This window comes from Carcharhinus amblyrhynchos, unplaced genomic scaffold (assembly GCF_965287045.1).
Source record: "Carcharhinus amblyrhynchos unplaced genomic scaffold, sCarAmb.v2.hapA chromosome_105, whole genome shotgun sequence".
Taxonomy (NCBI): Eukaryota; Metazoa; Chordata; class Chondrichthyes; order Carcharhiniformes; family Carcharhinidae; genus Carcharhinus; species Carcharhinus amblyrhynchos.
In genome coordinates this window covers 224,573-251,936 of record NW_027649845.1, presented here as the reverse complement: position 1 = coordinate 251,936, position 27,364 = coordinate 224,573, and the positions used below count along the sequence as shown (strand labels likewise).

At 44.0% G+C, this 27,364-nt stretch overlaps 1 protein-coding gene across 1 annotated transcript; it reads right to left on the bottom strand.

The window, feature by feature from the left end:
• Positions 1-1,115: 1,115 nt before the first annotated feature.
• LOC145338601 (putative G-protein coupled receptor 139) lies at positions 1,116-5,875 on the bottom strand. Its single transcript, XM_080182975.1, has 2 exons — positions 5,812-5,875; positions 1,116-2,020 (listed from the first exon to the last, which is right to left on the bottom strand). The coding sequence occupies exons 1-2, from the start codon at positions 5,873-5,875 to the stop codon at positions 1,116-1,118; spliced, it is 969 nt and encodes a 322-aa protein (XP_080039101.1).
• Positions 5,876-27,364: the final 21,489 nt, after the last annotated feature.

Genomic DNA, 27,364 nt, shown 5'->3' with positions numbered 1-27,364 from the left:
AACTCCATCCGCCACCTCTCGGCCCAGCTCTGCAACCTGTTGATGGGTTGGCGAGTTGACTCCGATTTAGCCCTGGATTTGCCGTGTATTGAACAGCAGGAAACAAGAATCCCCCAATCTTTGGTTCATATCATCAATGACAAGTGGATTGTTCGTGGGTCAATGATGTCCATAGGAATTACAGTCAGACATCCTTTCGATTCACAGAATCAGTTTAACACATCTCAACATGGCCCTGATGTTTGGAGAGGACAGAATCCTCAACAAGAAAAGGTGCCCTTTCTAACGAGCACAAAAAGATCAAGGCGCGAGTTCCCACAGAGCAAACCCTGCGATCTGGAATCAGTTTCTGACTTTCCAAATGCATGCAGATCCTATCTTTCACAGCTCCATCCAACAGCTCACCCACCAGTGATATTAGGCTCACCGTTCTGTCGTTCCCAAGTTTTTCCTGCCACCTTTCTGAAATAACAGCACAACATTTCTCTCCCTCCTAATTCCCAGCACCTTACTCCTGGCTGCTGATGATACAAATGTCTCCGTGATTGTCCCTGCAATTTCCTCCTTTCCCTCTTTTCCCACAATGCCTGGGGATACACTTGATCACATACCTGGGATTTATCCATATTTGTACATTTAAAAACCTCCACTAATTCCTCTTCATCAACGTGGACACTTTTCAATACATCACTATTGACTTCTCCCAATTTCCTCACTCCAAATGTCTTTCTCCAAGGGAAATGCAGACGGGAAATCTTCATGGGGAACTCACCCAGTTCCTCTGGCTGCGCACATAGCCCATCTCATTGATATTTAAGCGGCCCTATTCTGCCGCAGCTGACATCATTGTCCCGAATATTCTTGTAGAATCCCTTTGGATTCTCCTGCACATTATCTGCCAAAGCGATCTCATATCCCTTTATTGTCCTCTTATTTTGCCATTTAAATATGCTTCAGAGTTCAATTAGTAACACGCCATTTTATTATCATAGTACAAACGGATATATGAATATACAGAAAACAGGTAAATCAGCCTTGGACTATTCTAATAAAGCCTTCAGACTAACATTGCTTTCACGGTTTTGGAAAGGCTGAGAACTGTCTTGATGTTTCTCTCAGTTTTTATTAAACAAGGCAAGAATTGACATAACGGGATATTTCATCGCAATCTTGAACTGTTCTCTGAACCTGGACTGAGTCGCCCCGTAAATAAATGTGTTTGTGCAACAATTTAAATTGAGCAGCATATATCCGACTTGCTGAAAGATGTATTCAGAGTCATTGTAACTTTCCGAATATCGTCCTGTAATACTATAATATAAAAATTCCATCACAAAAACTAGCCACAAAAGAATGAAGCTGCCAGATATGCTGAAGAGTAAGATCACAGACTTTCTTCTGCTCTCCAGCTCCGGGTCAGACCGATGATCTCCCTTGTTCTGACCCCTCAGTCCCTTGCGGACTCGGCTGGCCACTAAAATGAACCTGACGGTCAGAGCGTTGATCAACAGAATTAAAGTGAATGGGAGCAATGGAGTTACAAGCTTATCAAACCAGCCAAGAGCCACCCAAAAGGGGTCAGTGAAAATGTATGGCTTCAGAACACAAAACCACGGTATGTTGTTGATGACCAACCGAGGTTTATATATGAAGTATAAAGGAACATTTTTGAAGCAGAGTAAAACGGCAGTTGTTGCTAGAACAATAGCCGCGGTTTTCTGGCTGCAATATTTCCTTTTCAGGTTCCGGCAGCAAATGGCCACAAATCGATCAAAGGAGAAAGTGACGGTGAACCAGACGGAACAGTTTGCCGTCGCGCGAACCAGGACGCTGATAATACTACACAGGTATGTGATGTTCAGGTAAGATCCCGGGAAGTAGTAATAGTTGATTCGACTGAGGATCACCTCGATAATGATGACAAGTAGATCGCTTATTGCCATCGCCACCAGGTAGCAGGTGGTGCAATGAGAGAGGCCGGACTTTCCCCGGGATAGGATCGCAATCGCCACAATATTAACTGGAGGAGAAAACGAAAAGTGAGAATGAAGGTGACTGTCGGAATAAGATTTTATGACAAATATTCGGACAATTTGAACCCACAGTGTTAAAATGGTCACTGGTTCAGTCACCACACTAATCCCTGCAAGACAAACAGCCTGTTCCGAGTCTTTGTTCACCCCCTGTTTATCCTTTCCCATTCACCCTTCATGCTGCCCGTGTCTGACCCATTTCGCAAGGCCCAGCCTTCAGCCACTTATTGAGGCTGTTCAGGAAATAAAAATCAACCCACATCCTTAACCCGTCTGCAATCCCCACCCATCCCCTCAGCCCCTCTCCCTCATACTCACCACTCCATGTAGAACATAGAACACGACAGCACAAACAGGCCCCTCGGCCCACAAGTTGCTCCGATCATATCCATACTTACCAAGCCATAGAACTATCTGTAACTCCCAATCCCATTAAATCCCATATACTCATCCAGAAGTCTTTTAAAAGACCCCAGTGAGTTCGCCTCTACCACCACCGACGGCAGCCGATTCCACTCACTCACCACCCTCTGAGTGAAAACCTTACCCCTAACATCTCCTCTGTACCTGCTCCCCAGCACCTTAAACCTGTGTCCCCTCATAGCGACCATTTCAGCCTCTGAGAATCCACCCTATCTATACCTCTCAACATTTTATAAACCTCTATCTGGTCACCTCTCAACCTTCGTCTCTCCAGGGAGAAGAGACCTCGCTCCCTCAACCTATCTTCATAAGGCATGCCTCCCAATCCAGGCAACATCCTTGGAGATCTCCTGTGCACCCTCTCAATAACTTCCACATCCTTCCTGTAGTGAGGCGACCAGAACTGTGCACAGTACTCCAAGTGGGGTCTGACAAGGGTCTTATAAAGTTGCAGCATTACCTCCCGACTCCTAAACTCAATCCCTCGATTAATGGCCAGTACACCATACGCCTTCTTGACCACATCCTCCACCTGCGAGGCCGATTTAAGAGTCCTGTGGACCCGGACCCCAAGATCCTTCTGCTCTTCAACACAGCTAAGACTCCTACCCTTGATATTGTACTCCTGCATCCCATTGGTCCTGCCAAAATGGACCACTACACATTTATCTGCGTTGAACTCCATCTGCCACTTCTCCGCCCAGTCTCTGCAGGCCTAGCAGCGCGATTTGAGAATGTGTCTGGTGGGAGAAGTGCCTTTGTCAGGGTGGAGTGTCAGTGTCGAGCGCTAGGGGAGCATGGCGGGTGGACAGGGGGTCACTTTTGAGTGGGTGGGCCGGGCTCCAGGTGTCTCCCATGGACTTGAGGTTATGGATTTGGGTGGGTGACAGTGTTAGGGTGCGGTCTGGATTGGCAGCTGTGTTCCAGGTGCCCTCCCCGGGCCTGAGGTTTCCGATTAGTCTGGGTGACGGTGTTAGGGTGTGGGCAGAATCTGCAGCCGGGTACCAAGTGTCCCCCCAGGGCTGGGACACTCACATTAATGCGGTTGATTGTGATAGGCTGGGGGTTAGATTTGCACAGTCTCCCCCTACTCCCACCCACAGCCATTAACGTTCCAGCAACTATACTAAGCATAGAACATGAGTAAGATTGGAAGGTAGAATTATCCACACACACACACACACACACACACACACTGTGCAAAGACAACATTAGGAGTTATACAGAACAAAAATACTGACAGATAGTGAGATATATTGAATGCATTTCTGTTCATCATAAATGCAGGGATCTCCTCTATTTATCTAAAGCTATGATAATCTGGGGGTTTTTTTTGCCTGAACTGATTCAGAATAATGTAGCAATTATTCAATGTTCAGATCATGTCTCCAGAGTTATCTCCTGATTATCCCTTATTTTCCATCCAGACATTGAATTTCTTTGCCCTTCTTATCGAATATATTAATGCGTTTCTATTCTTTGATCATTTGAGTTCATAGTTGCACTCGGCAATCTTTTTTGTCTTGGCATCTCTGCTTTCTCTTTAGTATTTTTGTTTAGTGTGTACCCCCATGTAGAATATTACTTTCCCCTCAACCGTCTCCTTCCATTTTCATTCATCTCTGGATGTTTGATAATTGTTTCATTTCAATGGAATATGTTGATGGAGGTGGTTTGAAATATTCACCATTGTTGGTCTATATCACGGTGCGCCCATCGTGCCACCCATCTCGTTTTCCCGAGCCCTTTTTTGACTTTTTTCTTTCTCCTCCCTCTGCATCTCCAGTTTTTGCTTTGTAATCGGGTGTAAACCCTTTCTCTCATCGCCTTGAAACTTGCTATGTTATAGTCAGCGAGGACTCAAGGATCCCTCAGTTGATAGAATGATAGAAGCCTACAGTGCAGAAAGAGGCCCTACAGCCCATTGAGTTCATACCCATTGTGGTCCATTCCTCATTGGCAGATCCAATCATGAATATTGAATCGTTGTCTGTTCCTTTTCCCTTCATCCTCATTAATCAGGATATTCTGAATTAATTTAAGTAAAGATTGTAGTGTATATATTTAAAAAAACCATCTGCATCTATTTTCTTCTCTTTGACTGACCTTCTGAACATTCCAAATCATTAGTTGAAGCTTTGATGTTGCCCTGTCATTGTAGAAATACTTCAGCAGATTATTGTATATTCCGCACGTTACAGAGAAATGATGAAGGTGTAATGGAGAATGAGCGATTCTGCAAAAACTTTGGGAGATCAAAACTGAGCTTTTGGCTTTTATTGGGAGAGGGATTGAGTTTCGGAGCCGTGAGGTCATGTTACAACTGTACAAAACTCTGGTGCGGCCGCACTTGGAGTATTGCGTACAGTTCTGGGTCGCCGCATTATAAGAAAGATGTGGAGGCATTGGAAAGGGTGCAGAGGAGGTTTACCAGGATGTTGCCTGGTATGGTGGGAAGGTCTTATGAAGAAAGGCTGAGGGACTTGAGGGTATTTTCATTAGAGAGAAGAAGGTTACGAGGTGACCTGATTGAGGCAGACAAGATGATCAGAGAGTTAGATCGGGTGAGAGCCTTTTTCCTCGGATGGTGACGGCTAACACGAGGGGACATAGCTTTAAATTGAGGGGTGGTAATTATAGGACGGAGGTAGGTTCTTTACTCAGAGGGTAGTAAGGGTGTGGAATGCCCTGCCTGCAAGCAGTTGTGGACTCGCCAACTTTAAGGGTGTTCACATGGTCAATGGATAGGCATATGGATAACATTGGAATAGTTTAGGTTAGAGGGTCATTAGATTGGTTCCACTGGTCGGCACAACATCGAGGGCCGAGGGGCCTGGACTGCGCTGGAATGTTCTATGAGAGATGAACCACATTTAGTCAGTCACTGAGACATTAATCACGTTATTATTTCCCCATCTTTCACTCTGTGATATAAAAACCTCTTCCTCAGTTTTAGGTGACAAATTTAACACAGGAAAGTATACCTCTGATCTGGTGTTTCTGTAAGAGATACCTCTGGAACTTCTTCACTCAAAGGGTGGTGAATCTCTGGAATTCTCTGCCCATTGAAGTGGTGGAGGCTACCTCGCTAAATATATTTAAGTCACGGGTAGATAGGTTTCTGATAGACAGGGGAATTAAGGGGAGAAAGTGGGAAAGTGGAACTGATCCTCTTCAGATCAGCCATGATCTTATTGAATGGCGGGGTAGGCTCGAGGGGCTAGATGGCCGACTCCTGCTCCTATTTCTAACGGAACAATATGTAACATTCACTGAGCAAAACTGAAGATCAGTTCACACACACACACACACACACACACAGAATTCCACACCTTGAATAGTTGCAGTCACTCACCCGGTATCCCAATGATGGCCAGGATTGGGTAATAGATTTTCTTGAGGATATAAAATGTTTCCATCATTTCTGGGCCGTGTGGTGTTGCAGAGAATCTCTTGGTCTTCACGTGTCGGGGAATTAATTCGCAAAGCCTTCAATTTATTGCAAGTCCCATCTCCCCAAGCGGGACTCGGAGATTGCGACATTCTGACTTGTTTTTAATATGAAGAAAAAAATACTGCCACGTCGAGTTAGTGACACAGGAAAGTTTCTTTAGAGATTGAAGTGGGTGACTGGGCAATTTAATGCAGTGTTGGGAATGGAATCTATGTCCTCTAACAAACTGGACCAGCAGATGGGCACCACGACAGCTCAGTGACTATCACTGATTGCTGTGCAGACACATGGATTTGGGCCGGTGTCGGTGGGAGTTTGCACATTCTCCCAGTGTCTGCGTGGGTTTTCTCCGGGTGCTCCGGTTTCCTCCCACACCCCAAAGATGTGCTGTTAGGCTGATTGGTGTAACAAATTGTCCCTAAATTAGTCTCCCCTCAATGTGGATGGCCATAAGCATCAGCAAGGTTGGAGGGGGGACTCATAATGTTAAAATGGGGGCGCGGGCTCGTCGGGCTGTGTTGTTCTTTGATGTGATTCTGCACAATCTTGTTCAACCAGAAAGCGCCTGTCATTAATACAACGGAAACCGGGACAGTGTTTTATCCGGTTAAGCAGCTCAAACTAAAGAGACACGGAAAACAAGGAGGAATCGATCGATAACACAACTCGATTCAACACAGGCTGATCATGTTGCCAAAGGACGAGGAATCCAGAGACCCAGTGTTCGAATCCAAAGACAGCACATTGGCAAATTTGAACTCAACAGAAAAAAATGGGGAATGAAATGTATAATGAGGACCATGAGGTTATCAGTAATTGTCACACACACACACCCCTCTGGTTAACTGATATCCTTTAACATTTGTCCCCCACCCCCGCCTTACCTGCGTGTGAATCCGGGCCACAGTTGGGTGATTTATAACCTTTGTGAAATGACCCATCCCCAACAGATACAGACTCATCAAAAATATAAATCCCTCAAACTGAAACAGATTCCGTTCTCTATAACCCCGCAAACTGATCCAGAACGTCCAATAAACTTAACCCCTCAAACTGTTCTATAAACCAATATTAAACCTCAAACTGATACAGCCTCCAATCAACACAACCTCTCAAACTGCTACACCAGCCAAACGGTCTCAATTCTTTTTGATATACCAGATCTGTTTTAATTTCTGTACAGCCTGTTAAATCTACAGCTCCTCTCCAATGGAACTCTGCTATTTGTCTATTATCTGTCGAGTACAGAGGCAAGTTGAGATGTACACACCCTGACAAGCCGACTCTGCAAGCGACAAACATTGAGGATTCTGATCAATGTCCTTTCTTAACTGTTTGCTTCAGAAAAGAAAGAGAGACTCGCTGAGATGTGGCTCACATCCGCCGTCCTTGCTCTCAGGTACAGTCTCTTTTCTGTGATATGTCTCAGGGACGTGTGATGAATTTGTGACCATTTTCACAGCTGGCTTAATGACATATTTTCATTCATTCTTCATGTGGAAATGTGGCATCGGAGATGCGGTTGTGAACTGTGAATGGAAGGAGCTGCAGCAACAGATCCTGCAATCATGTCTCCATTACGAAGGGAGGTTCACTTCCACAGAAGATTGTTGAGACCAGAAATGATGTGATTTCAAGAAGGAATAGGATAGAGTTCACGGGGCTGGAGATATCAGGGGAGGTGCAGTCAGGCTATTGGATCTGATCATGGGTGACACGTTGACACTTGCTGTGGTGAGATTCGAACCCAGGTTCCCAAATCATTCGCTAGTTTCTGGATTAATAGTTTAGCGCTAACAATAGACAATTGCCTCCTTGTGTGATTCATGGTGTGCAGGTTACACAGATGAACATTGGTACATTGGTACAGAGGTGAACATTGGTACATTGGTACAGAGGTGAACATTGGTACATTGGTACAGAGGTGAACATTGGTACATTGGTACAGAGGTGAACATTGGTACATTGGTACAGAGGTGAACATTGGTACATTGGTACAGAGATGAACATTGGTACATTGGTACAGAGATGAACATTGGTATATTGGTACAGAGATGAACATTGGTACAGAGATGTTCATTGGCACATTGGTACAGAGATGAACGTTGGTTCTTTGGTACAGAGATGAACGTTGGTACATTGGTAGAGAGATGAACATTGGTACAGAGATGAACATTGGTACATTGGTACAGAGATGAACATTGGTGCATTGGTACAGAGATGAACATTGGTACATTGGTACAGAGATGAACAGTGGTGCATTGGTACAGAGATGAACATTAGTACTGAGATGAACGTTGGTACATTGGTACAGAGATGAACATTGGTACATTGGTACAGAGATGAACATTGGTACATTGTTACAGAGATGAACGTTGGTACATTGGGTCAGAGATGAACGTTGGTACATTGTTACAGAGATGAACGTTGGTACATTGGTACAGAGATGAACGTTGGTACATTGGTACAGAGATGAACGTTGGTACGTTGGTACAGAGATGAACATTGGTACATTGGTACAGAGATGAACATTGGTACATTGGTACAGAGATGAACATTGGCACATTGGTTCAGAGATGAACGTTGGTACATTGGTACAGAGATGAACGTTGGTACATTGGTACAGAGATGAACGTTGGTACATTGGTACAGAGATGAACATTGGCACATTGGTTCAGAGATGAACATTGGTACATTGGTACAGAGATGAACATTGGTGCATTGGTACAGAGATGAACATTGGTACATTAGTACAGAGATGAACGTTGGTACATTGGTACAGAGATGAACATTGGTACAGAGATGAACATTGGTACATTGGTACAGAGATGAACACTGGTACATTGGTACAGAGATGAACATTGGTACATTGGTTCAGAGATGAACATTGGTACATTGGTACAGAGATGAACATTGGTACAGAGATGAACATAGGTACATTGGTACAGAGATGAACATTGGTACATTGGTACAGAGATGAACATTGGTACATTGGTACAGAGATGAACATTGGTACATTGGTACAGAGATGAACACTGGTACATTGGTACAGAGATGAACATTGGTACATTGGTTCAGAGATGAACATTGGTACATTGGTACAGAGATGAACATAGGTACATTGGTACAGAGATGAACATTGGTACATTGGTTCAGAGATGAACATTGGTACATTGGTACAGAGATGAACATTGGTACATTGGTTCAGAGATGAACATTGGTACATTGGTACAGAGATGAACATTGGTACATTGGTACAGAGATGAACATTGGTACATTGGTACAGAGATGAACACTGGTACATTGGTACAGAGATGAACATAGGTACATTGGTACAGAGATGAACACTGGTACATTGGTACAGAGATGAACATTGGTACATTGGTTCAGAGATGAACATTGGTACATTGGTACAGAGATGAACATTGGTACATTGGTTCAGAAATGAACATAGGTACATTGGTACAGAGATGAACATAGGTACATTGGTACAGAGATGAACACTGGTACATTGGTACAGAGATGAACATAGGTACATTGGTACAGAGATGAACACTGGTACATTGGTACAGAGATGAACATTGGTACATTGGTTCAGAGATGAACATTGGTACATTGGTACAGAGATGAACATTGGTACATTGGTACAGAGATGAACATTGGTACATTGGTACAGAGATGAACATTGGTACATTGGTTCAGAGATGAACATTGGTACATTGGTTCAGAGATGAACATTGGTACATTGGTACAGAGATGAACACTGGTACATTGGTACAGAGATGAACATTGGTACATTGGTACAGAGATGAACGTTGGTACATTGGTACAGAGATGAACATTGGTACATTGGTACAGAGATGAACATTGGTACATTAGTACAGAGATGAACATGTCAGGTACCTCCTCCTTCTTCTTGACCAGGGCCACAATATCCTGAGTCATCCTATGTTCCCCACTTCTCTCAGCCCTGCCTTCAGTCTAAGAGAAACGAGTTCAACCGGAGTCCTGGTTACCACACTTTTGAATGCCTTCCACTTAGCAGAAGTCACTGTGTCTTCCCACGGACACCATCAGTTAACTTTTTGACAGTTCCTGCCTTACACCATCAACATTGGCCTTTCCCCAATTTAGAATGTTAACTTTTGGGCCAGACCTATCATAGTTCGCTCTATCATCCTTCGTCTCTCCCTCTGTCTCGCTCTGATACCCATTTTTTTTACTGTTCTACCTCTCTTGGCTCCTCTATCTCACTGTTTCTGTCCGCTTTCCTCCCTCTTCTTCCTTATCATCCTCTCACACAATTTATCTCCATCCTTTAGACTGCATTACTGTGAAACGTTTCTAACTGAAGCCACTGCCCGCTTTGTTTCTTACTTTCCTTCGAAGGGGAACTGCCCTGTCTTCAGATGCTACCCTGCCTGACATCCTTTTAGCAATGTGTGAGCAATGAGCTCTCCTTGCATCGGAAATAAGAGAGCACTCGCTGTCTGTACGGAGAAGGCAGAAACTCTTCAATAATGGCTGTCCAAATACCATGATGTGGGTATGCCGGTGTTGGACTGGCGTAAACAGAGTAAAAAGTCTGACAACACCAGGACTAAAACCTGGTGTTGTCAGAGTTTTTACTGTGTCCAAATACCAGCAGAGGAATTCATTAAACATCTTGAAAATCTGGGTGTACATTTTTTGACAAGATGTACACACAGACACTTGAAGTATACGATCGTCAGCAGGCAGTTATTCTTCTGAGCACATGGAAAGGATGCAGTAGGAAATGAGATAATTAAATCTTGATCATAAATTTGTTCTGGAGATGGTGGCGATAAGACATATTCCTGAACAGATAGATGCAGTCTGGACAGGAAAGGTAACTCACGATCCTACACGAGCTCCAGGATTTGAGCGAAACAGCAACAAAGATGCAGTGACATAATTTGATTTAGAACGGTGCCTCACCTCGTAACAACGGTAGCAATGAACATAAGAACATAAGAAATAGGAGCAGGAGTCGGCCATCTAGCCCTTCGAGCCTGCCCCGCCATTCAATAAGATCATGGCTGATCTGTCGTGGCTCAGTTCGACATTCCCGCCTTCTCCCCATAACCCTTAATCCCCTCTCTTATCAAAAACCCATCAACCCGCGTCTTAAAAATATTTAGCGAGGCAGCCTCCACCACTTCAACGGGCAGAGAATTCCAGAGATTCACCACCCTTTGAGTGAAGAAGTTCCTCCTCAACTCCGTTCTAAACCGCCCCCCCCTTTATCTTGAGGCTGTGCCCCCTAGTCCTACTGTCCTTTCTGAGCGGGAAGAGCCTCTCCACCTCTATCCTATCCATCCCATTCATCATCTTTTACGTCTCAATGAGATCTCCCCTCATTCTTCTAAACTCTAACGAGTACAAGCCTAGTTTATTCAGCCTCTCCTCATAGCTCAACCCCCTCAACTCCGGCATCAGCCTAGTAAACCTCCTCTGCACTCCCTCCAAGGCCAAAATATCCTTGCGTAAGTGCAGCGACCAAAACTGCACACAGTACTCCAGCTGCGGCCTCACCAATGACTGTGTTCCCACAAGCCTACTCTCTTTATTCTTGCTATTGGTTAATATCAACGCTACTTGAAGGACAGGCACCCCCGACACTCTTCCCTTTCATTCCCTAAACTGATATCGTGGGCAAGGACTTGTGAAATATTCAGGCGAGTGTGTATCCCACGCCTTGAGCTGAACCCCTCGCATGGGCTGATGGATCACTCAAACCATCCAGAGGGACCGTTACCTCTGATCAGTGTGACTGTGTTCAAACAAATTTCCAGCAGATTCCATTGATCTGGACACCCGATCTCCACAAAGAAAATGTATCGAGTTGTCATTCTTGATATTAGCTGGAAAGACTCACATTCTAATCAGTATTCTGTAAACTGTGGGTGCCTTTATATGCCCTGTTTGTGAGCAGAACTCTCCATTCACCTGACATTAATATATAACAATTTCTCCAAGTGCAGTTTGTGTCGGGAGATTGTTTTTCTTCTCATTGTTTCTCTTGAAGGGACTCATGCATCATGTGGGTGAATGGTGTGGCTGGTGGGGGCATTGGAAACATTTCCTATCCGTGAGGGGTGTTGGAAGTCTGCGGGGTTGTGGAGGAGTAACATTTCACAGGACAAGGAGGTAGGAAAGTGGTATTGAATGGAGTGTTCCAGCAATGATGCACATTGTAGCACTCAGCTGGGGTTCAACCTTTGTGTTAGCCAGGTGATCTTGTGCAAGGGCTGGGGGGTTATGGGGTGTTATATTATTGTGACTCAGGGGGGGCAACTGATCAGCGTTCACACCGCGCCCCCCTCCCCCCCACCCCAGCAGTACCCAGAGTGGCCCAGCAAATTTCATGATCCTACCTGCATTCAAAATGCCAAATGTTTCATGAGCCGAGTCCACAAAAGGATTCCTACTAAAAGTTCCAATGTTGAAAGGAACAATAAGAACCAGCTAAAAACTGGAGTCATGAAAACAGCTTGGAGAAGGACATTGTGAAACAATGTGAGATCCAGGTACAGAATTGTTCTTGAAGACAACTACTTAATTATTGGGATAACACATTTTCAAAGTTAATTGATTTATGTGCAAGTAATTCTCCAATATTTTAGGATTTTCCAGTTCCATTTCAGAGCCGATTCTCTCCTCTCACTAAGGGGATTTAACCTGGCGGTCTTTGGACCAGCCCAGCCGTTTGGCACTTGAAGAAATGAAAAACAGATCACTGAAACTACCATGAGCAATGTGGCAACTGCAAATTCCCTTTGGAGACCCTACACTGTATAAACCTGAGAACCTGGCAAGCTTACGTCAGATTCTTAATTGGGAGATATTGCTTGCTGCAAGAAGGGATTGATCACTCAATGAGAAAATGCTCGAAGCATTTTACAGAATCCGAAAAATATGGTATATCATCCTTGCTGCCACTGGTGTTCCCGGTAAGTGCAACGCATCATTTATATTGTGTTAAGCTGTGTGTGAGCTGGTTTGTGTTTTTGCTGTGTTATTGACAATATGAAATGCTGGCCAGCGCTGAGCTCATTGTCTCTCATTCAGTCAATGTATAAACTCATTTTACTCCGAAATGCCCTGAAACTGCAATTTCTGCGCTATTGTAACAACTGACAATAACAGTTCTTGTTTGGGTGAGGTGAGTAACAACTCAGACATGTTTATTTGGTAGAGTAACATGCACCGTAAAACCTTGTGGAGGGTTGTTACTGATCACATGTCATTAAGCTTGCAGTGGAACATTGTCCTAACTGCAGTTTAACTGCAGCGATCATGTCTGACTGGGAGAGTCTACACGCTAAATTTATACAGAATTTGGATCAATGACCAGAGGGTAACATTGATGTCAGAAGTCTTGTGTTACTTGGTGCACCTGTAACAGTACAATTGCTCTGAATGTTGGTTACTGGCAGTGGTAGAATAATGCTTTTCTACTTTGTAAAAATTGTTAGGATGACTAACATCACAACTGTGTTGACATGTCTGCTTTTTTAATGCATAAAATCGATAGCAACGGGGAATATTTTCGACCATTTGTTAAAGATGTTTGAAAAGAAGGGCATAAAACAATATGGTTCTCTTCAGATTGCATTTCACCAACAGAAAACTTTACTAACAATTCACAGAGTGGGGACATAACAGTGCAGTGGTGAGACAGAACACGGATAATCACAATCAGCAAGAATTGATCTTATATTTGTCTATCCACACTCCACAAGTGAGACTCTGTGCCAATGTGGGTAAATACAACGCTTAATTCTTTTCTTTCAGATATTGTAGCCAGCTTGTTATCAATGTTCCCAGACACACCTTGCTCAGAAATTCGTCATGAGTCAGCTCCGCCATTCATTACTGTAAATCTGACTCCATTGTGTCCATTTTATTGTGTTTATCAAACTTTTTTTTAATAATGTGGTAATGTTTGGCAAGCATCTCTTTCTGCTTCAGACTACATGCTGACTACTCTTTATTATACTTTGTGTTTCTATTACAGAGTTCAGGAAAGTTTCCAAAATGTTGATGTTTTTCTCTTTCACTCCACAGGTGTGTCGGTGCACCTTGTTGTCTAACGGGGGGGGGGGGTGGGGGGGTGGGCATGCACACAGTGGGTCGTGCGTGGGCTGCTCTTGGATGTTTCGAGAGTAGCCCAGTACTTTGCGTTGTTGTGTTTGCTTAAAACTGGACCAGCAGATGGGCACCACGACAGCTCAGTGACTATCACTGCGAACTGTGCTGATACATGGATTTGGGCCGGTGTCTGTGGGAGTTTGCGCATTCTCCCCGTGTCGGCATGAGTTTCCTCCGGGTGCTCCGGTTTCCTCCCACACCCCAAAGATGTGCTCTTAGGCTGATTGGTGTAACAAATTGTCCCTAAATTATTCTCCCCTGAATCTGGTTTCCAATGGGGGTACCATAAGCATAGACATGGGTCAAGGGTGGAGGAGAAGCACATTGTTAAGATGGCGGCGTGGGCTCGTTGGGCCGAATGGCCTGTTTCCCGTGCTGTGTTGTTCTTTGTTCTTTGTTACCTTTTTGTTGCTAATTGTCCTTTAGTTAATTACACCCCCATTTTCAATACATGAGAGCCTTGTTGCTCCTTAATATTATTGGCTCCTCAATAAATATTTATAATGGTTTGATGGTGCATTTTTTAATTCTTTTTTTTCTCTGAAGTGATGGTTTTCAGCTGAATCAATGCTTTATCCGTTTTTTTATAACTGAACCAATTATTTCCCATCACATTGCATGTTTTAAGGTTGTTTGATTAATTTATCTGATTATCATTTGGCAGTCTAGATTCCTTCCATAGATTCCGTAGATTCCTTCCACTTCTTCATACCAAATATTACACTTTCCACAGTGGCCTTACTGTCACAGATAGTGCATACTGTCCTTCCAATTGATGTCATGATCTGGAGCAGATATCCAAGAGTATTACGGCATAAGGCAGTCAGACCCTACATATTTCCGAGACAAATCAGCCAGATACCCCACCTCCACTCCTCCCTCACCACCTCCCTGAGTAAAGCGAATAGGATCCTGCTGGTCACAAGCATAAAGTCATTAAAAATAACCAAAGTATTGAAGATACTGCAAATCCCAATTCACAGAAAATGCTGGAATGATGTAAGTCTGGCAACATCTGTGGAGCTGCAGAGAGGGTTACCGTTTAACGATTGTACGATTCTTTAATCGAATTTCCCAATCAGAATGTTAACTTTGTTTCTCTCTCCACCGAGTTTGCCAGATCTACTGGCAATTTATGATTTTATTTAGCAGAATATCATTGTCTATCATTCAGTTCTCAGACATGCTGAGTTATATATCAGTTATTTACTTTTTGTTTCCCCTTCTTGTTTTTACAGTTAATTTAATGACAATCGTAATTTTTTCCCGTGGTAAGTGTGGCCTCTCCAACTGCACCACTCGCTACCTGGTGGCCATGGCAGTGGCAGATCTACTGGTCATTGTTTTTGATGTCCTGATGAAACGAATCAATGTTTACTACACCCCGGGATCATTGCTGAATATTACCTATGTTTGTGCAGTGTTGACGGTTCTCACTCGTGCGTCTACAGACTCTTCTGTCTTGTTCACAGTCACTTTCACCATTGATCGGTTCGTAGCTATTTGTTGCTAGAGACTGAAAATGAAATACTGCAATGAGAAAACTGCGACTGTGGTTCTAACAACAACAGGGATCCTGCTCTGTTTAAAAAACATTCCCGTCTACTTCTTATTTGAACCTGAAGCAATAATCGACAGAGTCCCGTGGTTCTGCAAGATAAAGCCAAACTGTTACACTGAGCCTGGATGGGTGGTATTTGACTGGTTTGACACAGCTTTAAATCCATTGCTCCCATTCATTTTAATTCTGCTACTCAACAGTCTGACAGTCAGACATATTTTACTGGCCAGTCGAGTCCGTAAAGGACTGCAGGGTCAGGACAAGGGTGAGAATTACCATGACCCAGAGGTGGAGAGCAGAAGGAAGTCTGTGATTTTACTTTTTGCCATATCTGGCAGCTTCATATTGCTGTGGATTGTCTATGTTACACATTTTTTATATTACATCATAACAGGAATAAATCCCAGACACTACACTGATCCTGTATATATGTTTAAAGAATTTGGTTTTATGCTGCAGATTCTAAGTTGTTGTTCAAACACATTTATATATGGGGTGACTCAGTCCAAGTTCCGGGAGGAGTTCAAAAGAGCAGTGAAATGTCTCCTGAAACGAATTATTCAACTAATTAATAATCAATTCAAATGACCACAGCTCAGAGCTAGTTTTCCAGTAGATGAATTTAATTTATAAAGGAACAAACATTCAGTGTGAAAGGTACTATTTTTCAATCAAATTTCTGATACTTTGTTTTGACATAGGCCCAACTTATTTGCTGCATTTTGCCTGAACTCCGCTATAGCGACTCAGGTCAAAGTTTTAGGAGAAATTTCATTCTCACCTTTGAAAGGAATCATATTCAACATGAAGATGGAGGTTGGCTATGGTTTACAGGCCTGTTTTACACTCACAACACAGCAAAAAATGCCAATCAATTCAAATAATGACTACTGATGGTCATATTTAAAATGACCCCTGTCTTACTGTACTCCTGATGTGGAGATACCGGCATTGGACTGGGGTAAACACAGTAAGAAGTCTGACAACACCAGGTTTAAGTCCAACCGATTTATTTGATAGTAAACTCACAAGCTTTCGAGGTTCCCCTCTTCGTCAGGTGAATGGAGAGTTCTGGCCTCAGACAGAGCATATAACAGCACAGACAGTTTACAGATTACTGATTACTGTGCTCGGTGCTCCTTCCACTCACATTGTCGGCCACTTTCAGACTTGAACAGCAGGTTAGGTGTAAAGATTCGCATTCGTATCAGTAATCTGTAAACTGTCTGTGCTGTAATATGCTCTGTCTGAGGCCAGAACTCTCCATTCACCTGACACAGAGGGGAACCTCGAAAGCTTGTGAGTTTACTCTCAAATAAATCGGTTGGACTTAAACGTGGTGTTGTCAGACTTCTTATTGTACTCTCTCATAACAACCACTCAGCGTATCTTTCCATTCAATTTTATCTTCTGTATTTGTCCACATTAAAGGTTTTCACTTTGTCCAATTTTTGTTGCTGCTTACTCCATATTTTATCAACTCACTGAGTGCAGTAAATGTTTATTTTAAATTTCCCGATCGATTCAATCAGTGACTGCCACTGTGTTTCTCCCACAAATGAAAACTATCCTTCAATGTCAACCAGGTCCAAATTAGTCTTTATATTAAAAAAAACCTCGACCAGGATTCCTTGAAAGGTGTTCCCCTTCTGAAGTAAAGGAATTTCTTCCATGTTCTTTATCCCTGATGGCTCACTTTGTCATTCCTGTTTCCGTGGAACGGAATGTTGAGAATGCCAGTCAAACGGACTCTTATTCCATCCGTGAACCCGATCACCAAAAAATAACACTCCCCTCGCAACTGTCGGAGTTTCAAGCAGCGTTTCACAACTTTGGCAACAGATTTCACCTTGGTGTGTGGATCCAATGCATGAGCAAACCATCAGAAAGGTGACGTGCATCCACATCGTGTAACGGCATTGCATTTCAGGTGAAATTAATCTGGCTACTTGACCGGATACTTGTTCCGTGTCAAGTCTGTTTCGAGTCAATTTCTTTTTTTTTGTAAACTGTCCTAGTTTAATACAATTCAAAAACAAAGGCACTTCATTTCACAAGCACAGATTTAGTGTCTATCATTAAAGGGCCATTCTAATATTGAACACTTTGATTCACTGCTGTATATTGTCCTCAATTCTGAAACAAATGCTGTTTGGCGACACTCTCTGCTCCATTTAAAATTATTTGTTTTTCTAACTTATCAATGTCTGTATCAGTTCTGAAGCTTCATTTGTGAAAATCAAACCTGCTGTGTGCTTTTTTTTACCTGCCTTTTCAAAGTCCGGAGACACAGGACTTGGAACACTGCTCTCACAATATTTCAATGTTTTCTTGCAAAGCGTTTTTGAACCTGTTGTAAAATTAGTTTGTCATTTCATTGCCTGCTCTACACGATTCTGTGTGTTGAGTGTCATGACTAATGCAGACCTTCATCATTAGTATCAAAGCATTATTTTTATTAAAACAGAATTCAGAAAGGCAGACATTATAGTGGGAAGTTTGGAACGAGGTAAAAATCTGTCTTCATGCACAGCAGACAAGATGATAACAATAAGAAGGGTGCTCACACTGAAGAACATGTTCATGACTGAATGTGATTTGAATGTGTATAGTATACAAAATAAAGTTAATTGACTTGTAGCACAGTTTGAAATTAGGAGAATGATTGTGTGGATGTCACGGAGACGAGGCTTCAAAGGGATTGGACCGGGACCTACCTATACAAGTGTACACATCATATCAAAATAATAATTACCATAATTCTATTAGTTTTAAGATAGCAATGGGGAATGATAGGTCTGTCACAAAAATTAATATTCCAAATTAGGGCAAGGCGTATTTTGATGATATCAGGCAGGAACATTCACAAGTTAATTGGGGAGGAAAAAGGACGCCTGGTAAGTGGCAGACTTTCAAAAGTGAGTTTGCCAAACTTCAGGGTAAAAATATTCCTCTTCGAGTGAAGGGGCAAGGCTGGCAGAGGTCGGCAACCCTGGGTGACTCCGAGTGCTCCGGTTTCCTCCCACAGTCCAAAGATGAGCGGGTTAGGGAGATTGACCATCTCAACCTTCCGTCAATGGCTAAAAAAACCCCAGATATTTGTCTGTGGTGGAATGGCCATGACTTTCAATATCATGGGCCCAATTGTCTCTGTTTAAAATGTTCATTGCTTTGTCATCTGTCTAATCAGTGTGGCAAAGTTAAAGTCTATTTAGTCGTCAAAAATAAAGCTTACATGGACACTCCAGTGAAGAAAACTCGAAAGTCCACTTATCGCCACAATCCCGGTGCCTGTTCGGGTCAATTTTCCTACGTTTCTCACAATGTGGGAGGAATCCAGAACACCCAGAGGGAACGCACACACTCACGGGGAGAAGGAGCGGATTCCACACATTCAGTGACCCAAGACGGGAATTGAAACCATAAAAACATGTGACTATAAGATAAAGAAACAGAATTCGGAGCATCGAGTCCACTCCCCAATTCAATCAAAGGTGATATTTTCCACATCCTTACCCTCCTGCCTTTTCCACATAACCACTGATCCTCTGAGGAATCAAGAACCTATCTATCACTTCTTAAAGACACTCAGTGATCTGGCCTCCACAGCCTTCAACCGCAAAGAGATCCACAGAGTCTTCACTCTCTGGATGAAAAAAACTCCTTCTCATTGCTGTTTTAAAGCATCGATTGTTTCGCCTGATATTTTGCCCTCTGGTTCTCGTTTCTCTTACTAGTGGAAACGTCCTCTCCACGTCCACACTATCCGGGCCACACAGCGCGCTGGAATTTTCAATATTTCTTCCCTCATCCACCTAAACTCCAATGAATACAGACCCAGAGTCCTCAACCGTTCCTCAAAAGACAATATCTCCATTCCAGGGATCATTCTCATCAACCTCATGTGGAACCTTCTGAAGGCCAAGAACATCCTTCCTGAGACACAGGGCCGAACGTTACTCACAATACTCCAAATGGGGCTTGACCAGAGCCTTATACAATCTCAGAAGTACATCCCTGTGCTTGTATTCTCGCCCTCTCAACATGAATGCTCATTTTGCATTTGCCTTCCGAAATACTGAACGAACCTGCATGTAAACCCTAACCAGCAGGTTAACCCTAACCAGCACGTTAACCCTAACCAGCACGTTAACGCTAACCAGCACGTTAACCCTAACCAGCACGTTAACGCTAACCAGCACGTTAACCCTAACCAGCACGTTAACGCTAACCAGCACGATAACGCTAACCAGCACGTTAACCCTAACCTGCATGTTAACGCTAACCAGCACGTTAACACTAACCAGCACATTAACCCTAACCTGCACGTAAACCCTAACCAGCACGTTAACCCTAACCAGCACGTAAACCCTAACCAGCACGTTAACACTAACCAGCACGTTAACCCTAACCTGCACGTTAACCCTAACCAGCACGTTAACCCTAACCTGCACGTTATCCCTAACCAGCACGTTAACCCTAACCAGCACGTTAACCCTAACCAGCACGTAAACCCTAACCAGCACGTTAACACTAACCAGCACGTCAACCCTAACCAGCACATTAACCCTAACCAGCACATTAACACTAACCAGCACGTCAACCCTAACCAGCATGTTAACGCTAACCAGCAGGTTAACCCTAACCTGCACGTTAACCCTAACCAGCACGTTAACGCTAACCAGCACGTAAACGCTAACCAGCAGGTTAACCCTAACCAGCACGTTAACCCTAACCAGCACGTTAACCCTAACCTGCATGTAAACCCTAACCAGCACGTTAACCCTAACCAGCACGTTAACGCTAACCAGCACGTTAACCCTAACCAGCACGTTAACGCTAACCAGCACGTAATTGCTAACCAGCAGGTTAACCCGAACCTGCACGTTAACCGCAACCTGCACGTTAACCCTAATCTGCACGTTAACCCTAACCAGCACGTTAACCGCAACCTGCACGTTAACCCTAACCTGCACGTTAACCCTTACCAGCACGTTAACCCTAACCTGCACGTTAACCCTAACCTGCACGTTAACCCTAACCAGCACGTTAACCCTAACCAGCACGTTTTTTTCCTAACCAGCACGTTAACTCTAGCCAGCACGTTAACCCTAACCAGCACGTAAACCCAGATCCCGAGCTCTGTGAGGCAGGATTACTAATCACTGTGTCACCGTGCCGACCGTGTCATTTTGCACCAAATTCCTGGATAGTCCCCAGGTCTTGCTTCATCCGGCAATGGATTGCCGACGCGTTTGAGGAAGAGTGAACGGAGTTGAATAGTTTGGGGAGGCACGGGAGCACAGTGGGTCAGCACTGCTGCTTCACAGCTCCAGGGTCCTGGGGTCGATTCCCAGCCTCGGGTCACTGTCTGTGTGGAGTTTGCACATTCTCCTCGTTTCTGCGTGGGTTTCCTCCGGGTGCTCCGGTTTCCTCCCACAGTCCAAAGATGTGCGGGTTAGGTTGATTGGCCGTGCTAAGAAATTGCCCCTTAGTGTCCAGGGATGTGTAGGTTAGAGGGATTAGTGGGTAAATATGTAGGGATATGGGGGTAGGGCCCTGGATGGGATTGTGTTCGGTACAGACTCGATGGGTCAAAGGGCCTCTTTCTGCACTGTAGGGTTTCTATGATTCTATGAATATTGTCCAATTATTAGCAACCTCCCCCCACCACCCCACATGATATTCCAAATCTCAATCAGGGAGGAGCTGAATATTTTATTCCGATCATCGTCTGCCTGTTTACTTTCTCTGAAAATACAATGAGCGATGCGGAACCACAATCTCCCAGAGGTGCTAATGTGGTTATAAATAAATGGATTTGACAATGTGTCCCCTCAGCCTGTGGGACAAAGCAGTTAAGTGTGGGACAAAGAACACACCTCTTCACTCTAAAAATAATGGGATCACTTGAAACGGTTAAGAGAATATTTTACACTTTTTTGGCAGTTCTCGGCATTCCTGGTAAGTGAAAATAAACAGTGAATTTGTGTAATTGTTGTGTGTTTGATCCAGTGACAAGTCACGTTTCTGTAGAAAAGTGATGTAATTTGCTTGAGGTGCGTGCCTTGAAGTATTTGTGTGTTTGAGTGGAATTTCTCAATTGCGCTCTTTGAAATTCTGAATCTCTCTGAATTCTCAATCGATTCCCCAAATAAATTGTCCCAAAGACAGAACAACCGTCAGCGCCCACAAAGGTGCATCTTTGTAGAATCCAGGTGATGCTTAGCGACACAAGTAGAACATTATATGTTCCAATCCCTCCTTGCTTGCTGGGTGTGCCACGCGTTCTAGTCACGCTGTGTTTATGCAGGATGGGAGATTCGTTATTTCTTTTCATAATCCGTGTGTGACACCATTTCTTCAGTTCTGTTATTTTGCTTAATTTGTTCGAGATTTTTTACATTTTATTTTGAGCTAAAACACATCACATATTGTTCTATATCCTTGAATCATTGGCAAGGACAAAACTGGAAGGACCATCACATTCCAGAATGGGTATGAAGGGTGCTGCTTTGGTTACTGTTTGAGGTTTTCCTGTTATCTGACATATGTGACATATCCAGCAAAATGTAAACACATACATATGCTTTCAGGACAATTTATTGTTTTTTTTTGTATTTGGTTGATCGTTCCAGACTCCAAAATAGCCTCACACTGGAACCTCATGTGCCACCTTCAAAACATCCCTTTTACATCTCTGGTCCTACCATCTGATGTCTGTTGTCCATCTCTCTGAATATGAAAATGTCCCCCCTCCTGATTGAGGCATTATATATAATGCAGCAACACTCGGGTACGCATTCATTCATAAGAACATAAGAAATAAGAGCAGGAGTCGGCCATCCAGCCCCTCGAGCCTGCCCCGCCATTCAATAAGATCATGGCTGATCTGAAAGTGGATCAGTTCCACTTTCCCGCTCTCTCCCCATAACCCTTAATTCCCTTATCGATCAGAAATCTATCTACCCGTGATTTAAATATATTCAACGAGGTACACTTCACCACTTCAATGGGCAGAGAATTCCAGAGATTCACCACCCTTTGAGAGAAGAAGTTCCTCCTCAACTCTGTTCTAAACTGACCCCCCTCCCCACACTTATTTTGAGGCTGTGTCCTCTAGTTCTTGTTTCCTTTCTAAGTGGAAAGAATCTTTCTGTCTCGACCCTGTCCAGCCCCTTCATTACCTTATATGTCTCTATAAGATCACCCCTCAGCCTTCTAAACTCCAACGAGTACAGGCCCAATCTACTCAATCTCTCCTCATAATTTAACCCCCTCATCTCCGGTACCAGCCTGGTGAACCTTCTCTGTACTCCCTCCAAGGCCAATATATCCTTACGCAAATAAGGGGGCCAAAATTGCACCCAGTACTCCAGCTGCGGCCTCACCAGTACATTCTTGTACATTCTTTTCATTCTTTTCACAAAATTCTTTCCATTGCACATTCTTTCTGATGTACATCTCTGCACATTTCTGTTGGAATTCTGCCTTTTTTTCAGAATCAAAGATATCAGCTGGTCCAGAATCAATTCATTTGAGATACCTGTTCTGGGGCACACCTCACGTACATTTTGAGGGGTTTTTGATCGGGCGTGAGGTCTGGTATTGAGCGCAACTCAGTTTTACTGAAGATGAAATTCAGTTTTGTCAATTTTGATGGAGAAATGCAACCCAGCTGAGGGAGATCAGACATGTAGATTCAACCAACCTTTGGGCAGTGTCAGAGCACTTTTCTCCAATTATGAATGGTTCAGGTAATGAACAGAATCAGTCATGACGAGATTTTGAATGCTCAAGATATTTCTAAAGCTGGCACTGGTGTTCTTGGGGAGAATTGAACCTTTCTCTGCGGCTCCAACTCTGCAGATGGTCTATTCCTTGGAGTTGCACCCACTGGGAATAGCTGAAAGCGTCTTGAATGAGGATCCTTGCGGGAAGTGTGTCTTGCTCTGTGTTGGTAACTATATTATGGTGAGAGAACTGACCTCACGATGTGTTTGCCAATCCATGGGGATTACAATAAACGTGTGTTCAAAACGTCTAGTCGCAATAAGAGCCCAAACCGCAACAGGATTCATGTATTTAGGTGGTGGGATATTCTGATGCCATTCTTGAATATCGTCGGGAAGTTTGTGGATGGCTGTAGAGACAAGGGGCCCTTCAAAGACAAACAAATTAGCCACATGTCCTTCTTATTAACATATCTGGGAGTGGCACTTTGTCTGATCCCAGTGTAAACGGCGGCGTGCTGGCACAGTGGTTAGCACTGCTGCCTCACTGTGCCAAGGACAGAGGTTCAAATCCGGCCTGGGGTCGCTGCCTGTGTGGAGTTTGCACATTCTCCCCGTGTCTGCGTGGGTTTCCTCCAGGTGCTCCGGTTTCCTCCCGAAAGATGTGGTTTTGTTTGATTGGCCGTGTTAAATTGATGGTTGTGTCAGGGGGATGAGCAGGATAAATATGTGGTGTTGTGGAAATTGGACCGGGGTGAGATTGTGGTCAGTCCAGATTCGATCGGACAAATAAAGAACAAAGAACAAAGAACAAACACAGCCCGGGAAACAGGCCCTTCGGCCCAACAAGCCCTCACCGCCATTTTAACATTACTAGTTCCCCCCTCTACCCATGACCCTTATCTATTGTTTTATGGCCATCCACATTGAGGGAAAACTAATTTAGGGACAATTTATTACCTCCAATCAGCCTAACAGCACATCTTTGGGGTGTGGGAGGAAACCGGAGCACCCGGAGAAAACCCACGCAGACACGGGGAGAATGCGCAAACTCCCACAGGCACCGGCCCAAATCCATGTGTCTGCACAGCAAACAGTGATAGTCACTGAACTGTCGTCTTGCCCAGTATCTGGTCCAGTTTAGGCACACACTAACGACATGAAGCACCAGGTTATTCTCGAACAACCAAGAGCAGCCCAAGTACAACCCATCGCGTGTATGCCCCTTGTTGGACAACAAGGCGGACCGACTTAAAACCTGTGAAGGAGACGCCCTCCTTCTGCATGCAGCGATTCCAGTCAAGGTGAAATTGGCATGGAATGGAGGTGAGTTTCACTTGGTTTCAGTCTTTTTTATAAAATAAAGTATTTGCATGGAACATAGAACACTACAGCACAAACAGGCCCTTCGGCCCACAAGTTGCGCCGATCACATCTATACCTACCAATCCATAAACCTATCTGTAACTCCCAATCCCATTAGATCCCATATACTCATCCAGAAGTCTTTTAAAAGACCCCAGCGAGTTCGCCTCCACCACCACTGACGGCAGCCGATTCCATTCACTCACCACCCTCTGAGTGAAAAACTCACCCCTAACATCACTTCTGTACCTGCTCCCCAGCACCTTAAATCTGTGTCCTCTCATAGGGACCATTTCAGCCCTGGGAAATAGCCTCTGAGAATCCACCCTATCTATTCCTCTCAACATTTTATAAACCTCTATCAGGTCGCCTCTCAACCTTCGTCTCTCCAGGGAGAAGAGACCGAGCTCCCTCAACCTATCTTCATAAGGCATGCCTCCCAATCCAGGCAACATCCTTGTAAATCTCCTCTGCACCCTCTCAATAGCTTCCACATCCTTCCTGTAGTGAGGCGACCAGAACTGTGCACTGTACTCCAAGTGGGGCCTGACAAGGGTCTTATAAAGTTGCAGCATTACCTCCCGACTCCTAAACTCAATCCCTCGATTAATGAAGGCCAGTACACCATACGCCTTCTTGACCACATCCTCCACCTGCGAGGCCGATTTAAGAGTCCTCTGGACCCGGACCCCAAGGTCCCTCTGCTCCTCAACCCAGCTAAGACTCCTACCCTTGACATTGTATTCCTGCATCCCATTGGTCCTGCCAAAATGGACCACTACACATTTATCCATGTTGAAGTCCATCTGCCACTTCTCCGCCCAGTCTTGCATCCTATCTATGTCACGCTGCAACTTCTGACATCCCTCCAGGCCATCCACAACACCACCAACCTTCGTATCGTTGGTGAACTTATTGACCCATCCCTCCACTTCCTCATCCAGGTCATTTATGAAAATGACAAACAGCAAGGGCCCTAGAACAGATCCCTGGGGCACACCACTGGTGTTTCCAATGGGCCATGCAAACTGTTCGCTGTGAAAATATCCTTGTGTGCCAAGGAAAGGTTAGGAGAATATTAGATCAGTATTTCAGAATATTTCCTCCATTCTGCTTGTTACAGTTAATTTAATCGGAATTATTATCCTGTCTCGGAGAAAATGTGGTCTCTCCACCTGCACCACGCTCTACTTGATGGCCATGGTAACGGCGGATCTACTGGTGGTAATCGTTGTTCTCATCCTGGGCTACATGAATATTTATTATTTCCCAGTAACTTTCCTGTACATCACCCCTGTGTGTAGCACTCACCTTGTCCTCACCGGTGTAACACGGGATTGTTCTGTCTGGTTCCATGTCGCATTTGCCTTCGATCGATTTGTTGCAATCTGTTACTCAAAGCTGAAAACAAAATATTGCACCAAGAAAATTGCTGTTGTGGTTCTGGCAACGACCAGTATTCTGAACTGTTTGAAAAATGTACCGATCTACTTTACACAGAAGCATTTATTCATTTTCCAGAATGTGCCCTGGGGTTGTCGAACAAGGGTAAGCCTGTTCACTGAGCTTGGATGGATTGCATTTACATGGTTCGATCGTGTTTTAACCCCTTTGATCCCATTTGGTTCAATTCTTTTGCTAAACGCTCTAACAGTTCGTCACATCATAACAGCAAGTCGGACCCGTAAGAAACTGCGAGGTCAGATTAACGCGACCGGAAATAGTGATCCAGAGATGGAGAGCAGAAGAAGGTCTATGATTCTACTCTTTGTTATATCCGGCACCTTCATTCTCCTGTGGTCAGTCAATGTCATAGAATTTGTATATGGTAAAATTATAGGAGTATTTTCTGTCACCGCATCTGCCCGTACATTGCAAGATGTCGGATTTATGCTGATTAATTTAAACTGCTGCACAAACACATTTATTTATGGGGTCACACAGTCCAAGTTCAGGGAGGAGATCAAGTTTGTGTTGAAATATCCACTGAAGACAATTGGTCGGAGACTCTGGCAATCAGATGGTTCTGCCCACTAATGGAAAGCAAAATACGCCAACAGCGTCATCCGCTCACTCACGGCTCATTCGGGCAACAAGCAATGTTCATCCTGTCATTTTCTTCATATGTCGATGCCACAATCCCACGGTTCACTCTGGTAAACATTCCCTGCACTCGCTTTATGGCAAGAACATCCTTACGTATCCACCGAAACCAGAACTGCACAAAATATCACAGCTACGGCCTCAGCAAGGTCCTGCATAATAGCACCAAGACATCCTTACTCGAATCCTCTCACTTTAAAAGCTGACATACGATGGGCTTCATTTAACACTTGTGACACCTGTAGCATTCTGAGATCAAAATAACATCTCGGAAAGAGGTTTCCCAAAGAGCGAAGGCAAACTCAGTGGACCCTCGCCAATGGAGAGATTGGAAAGGAAGCTCAGAGCTGGGGAGAATACAGGAATACGTTTAAAATGCAGATTGGCCATGGAAACTGGGAAAATGAATGTCCTTACGTGAGAAAGGTCCAGGCAAAGTTTCTGCTCCAAGAATTGGAGTGTATTCTTTATTTCTATTCAGAGAGTTAACACACATTATTGCTAAGAACAGTCTCCC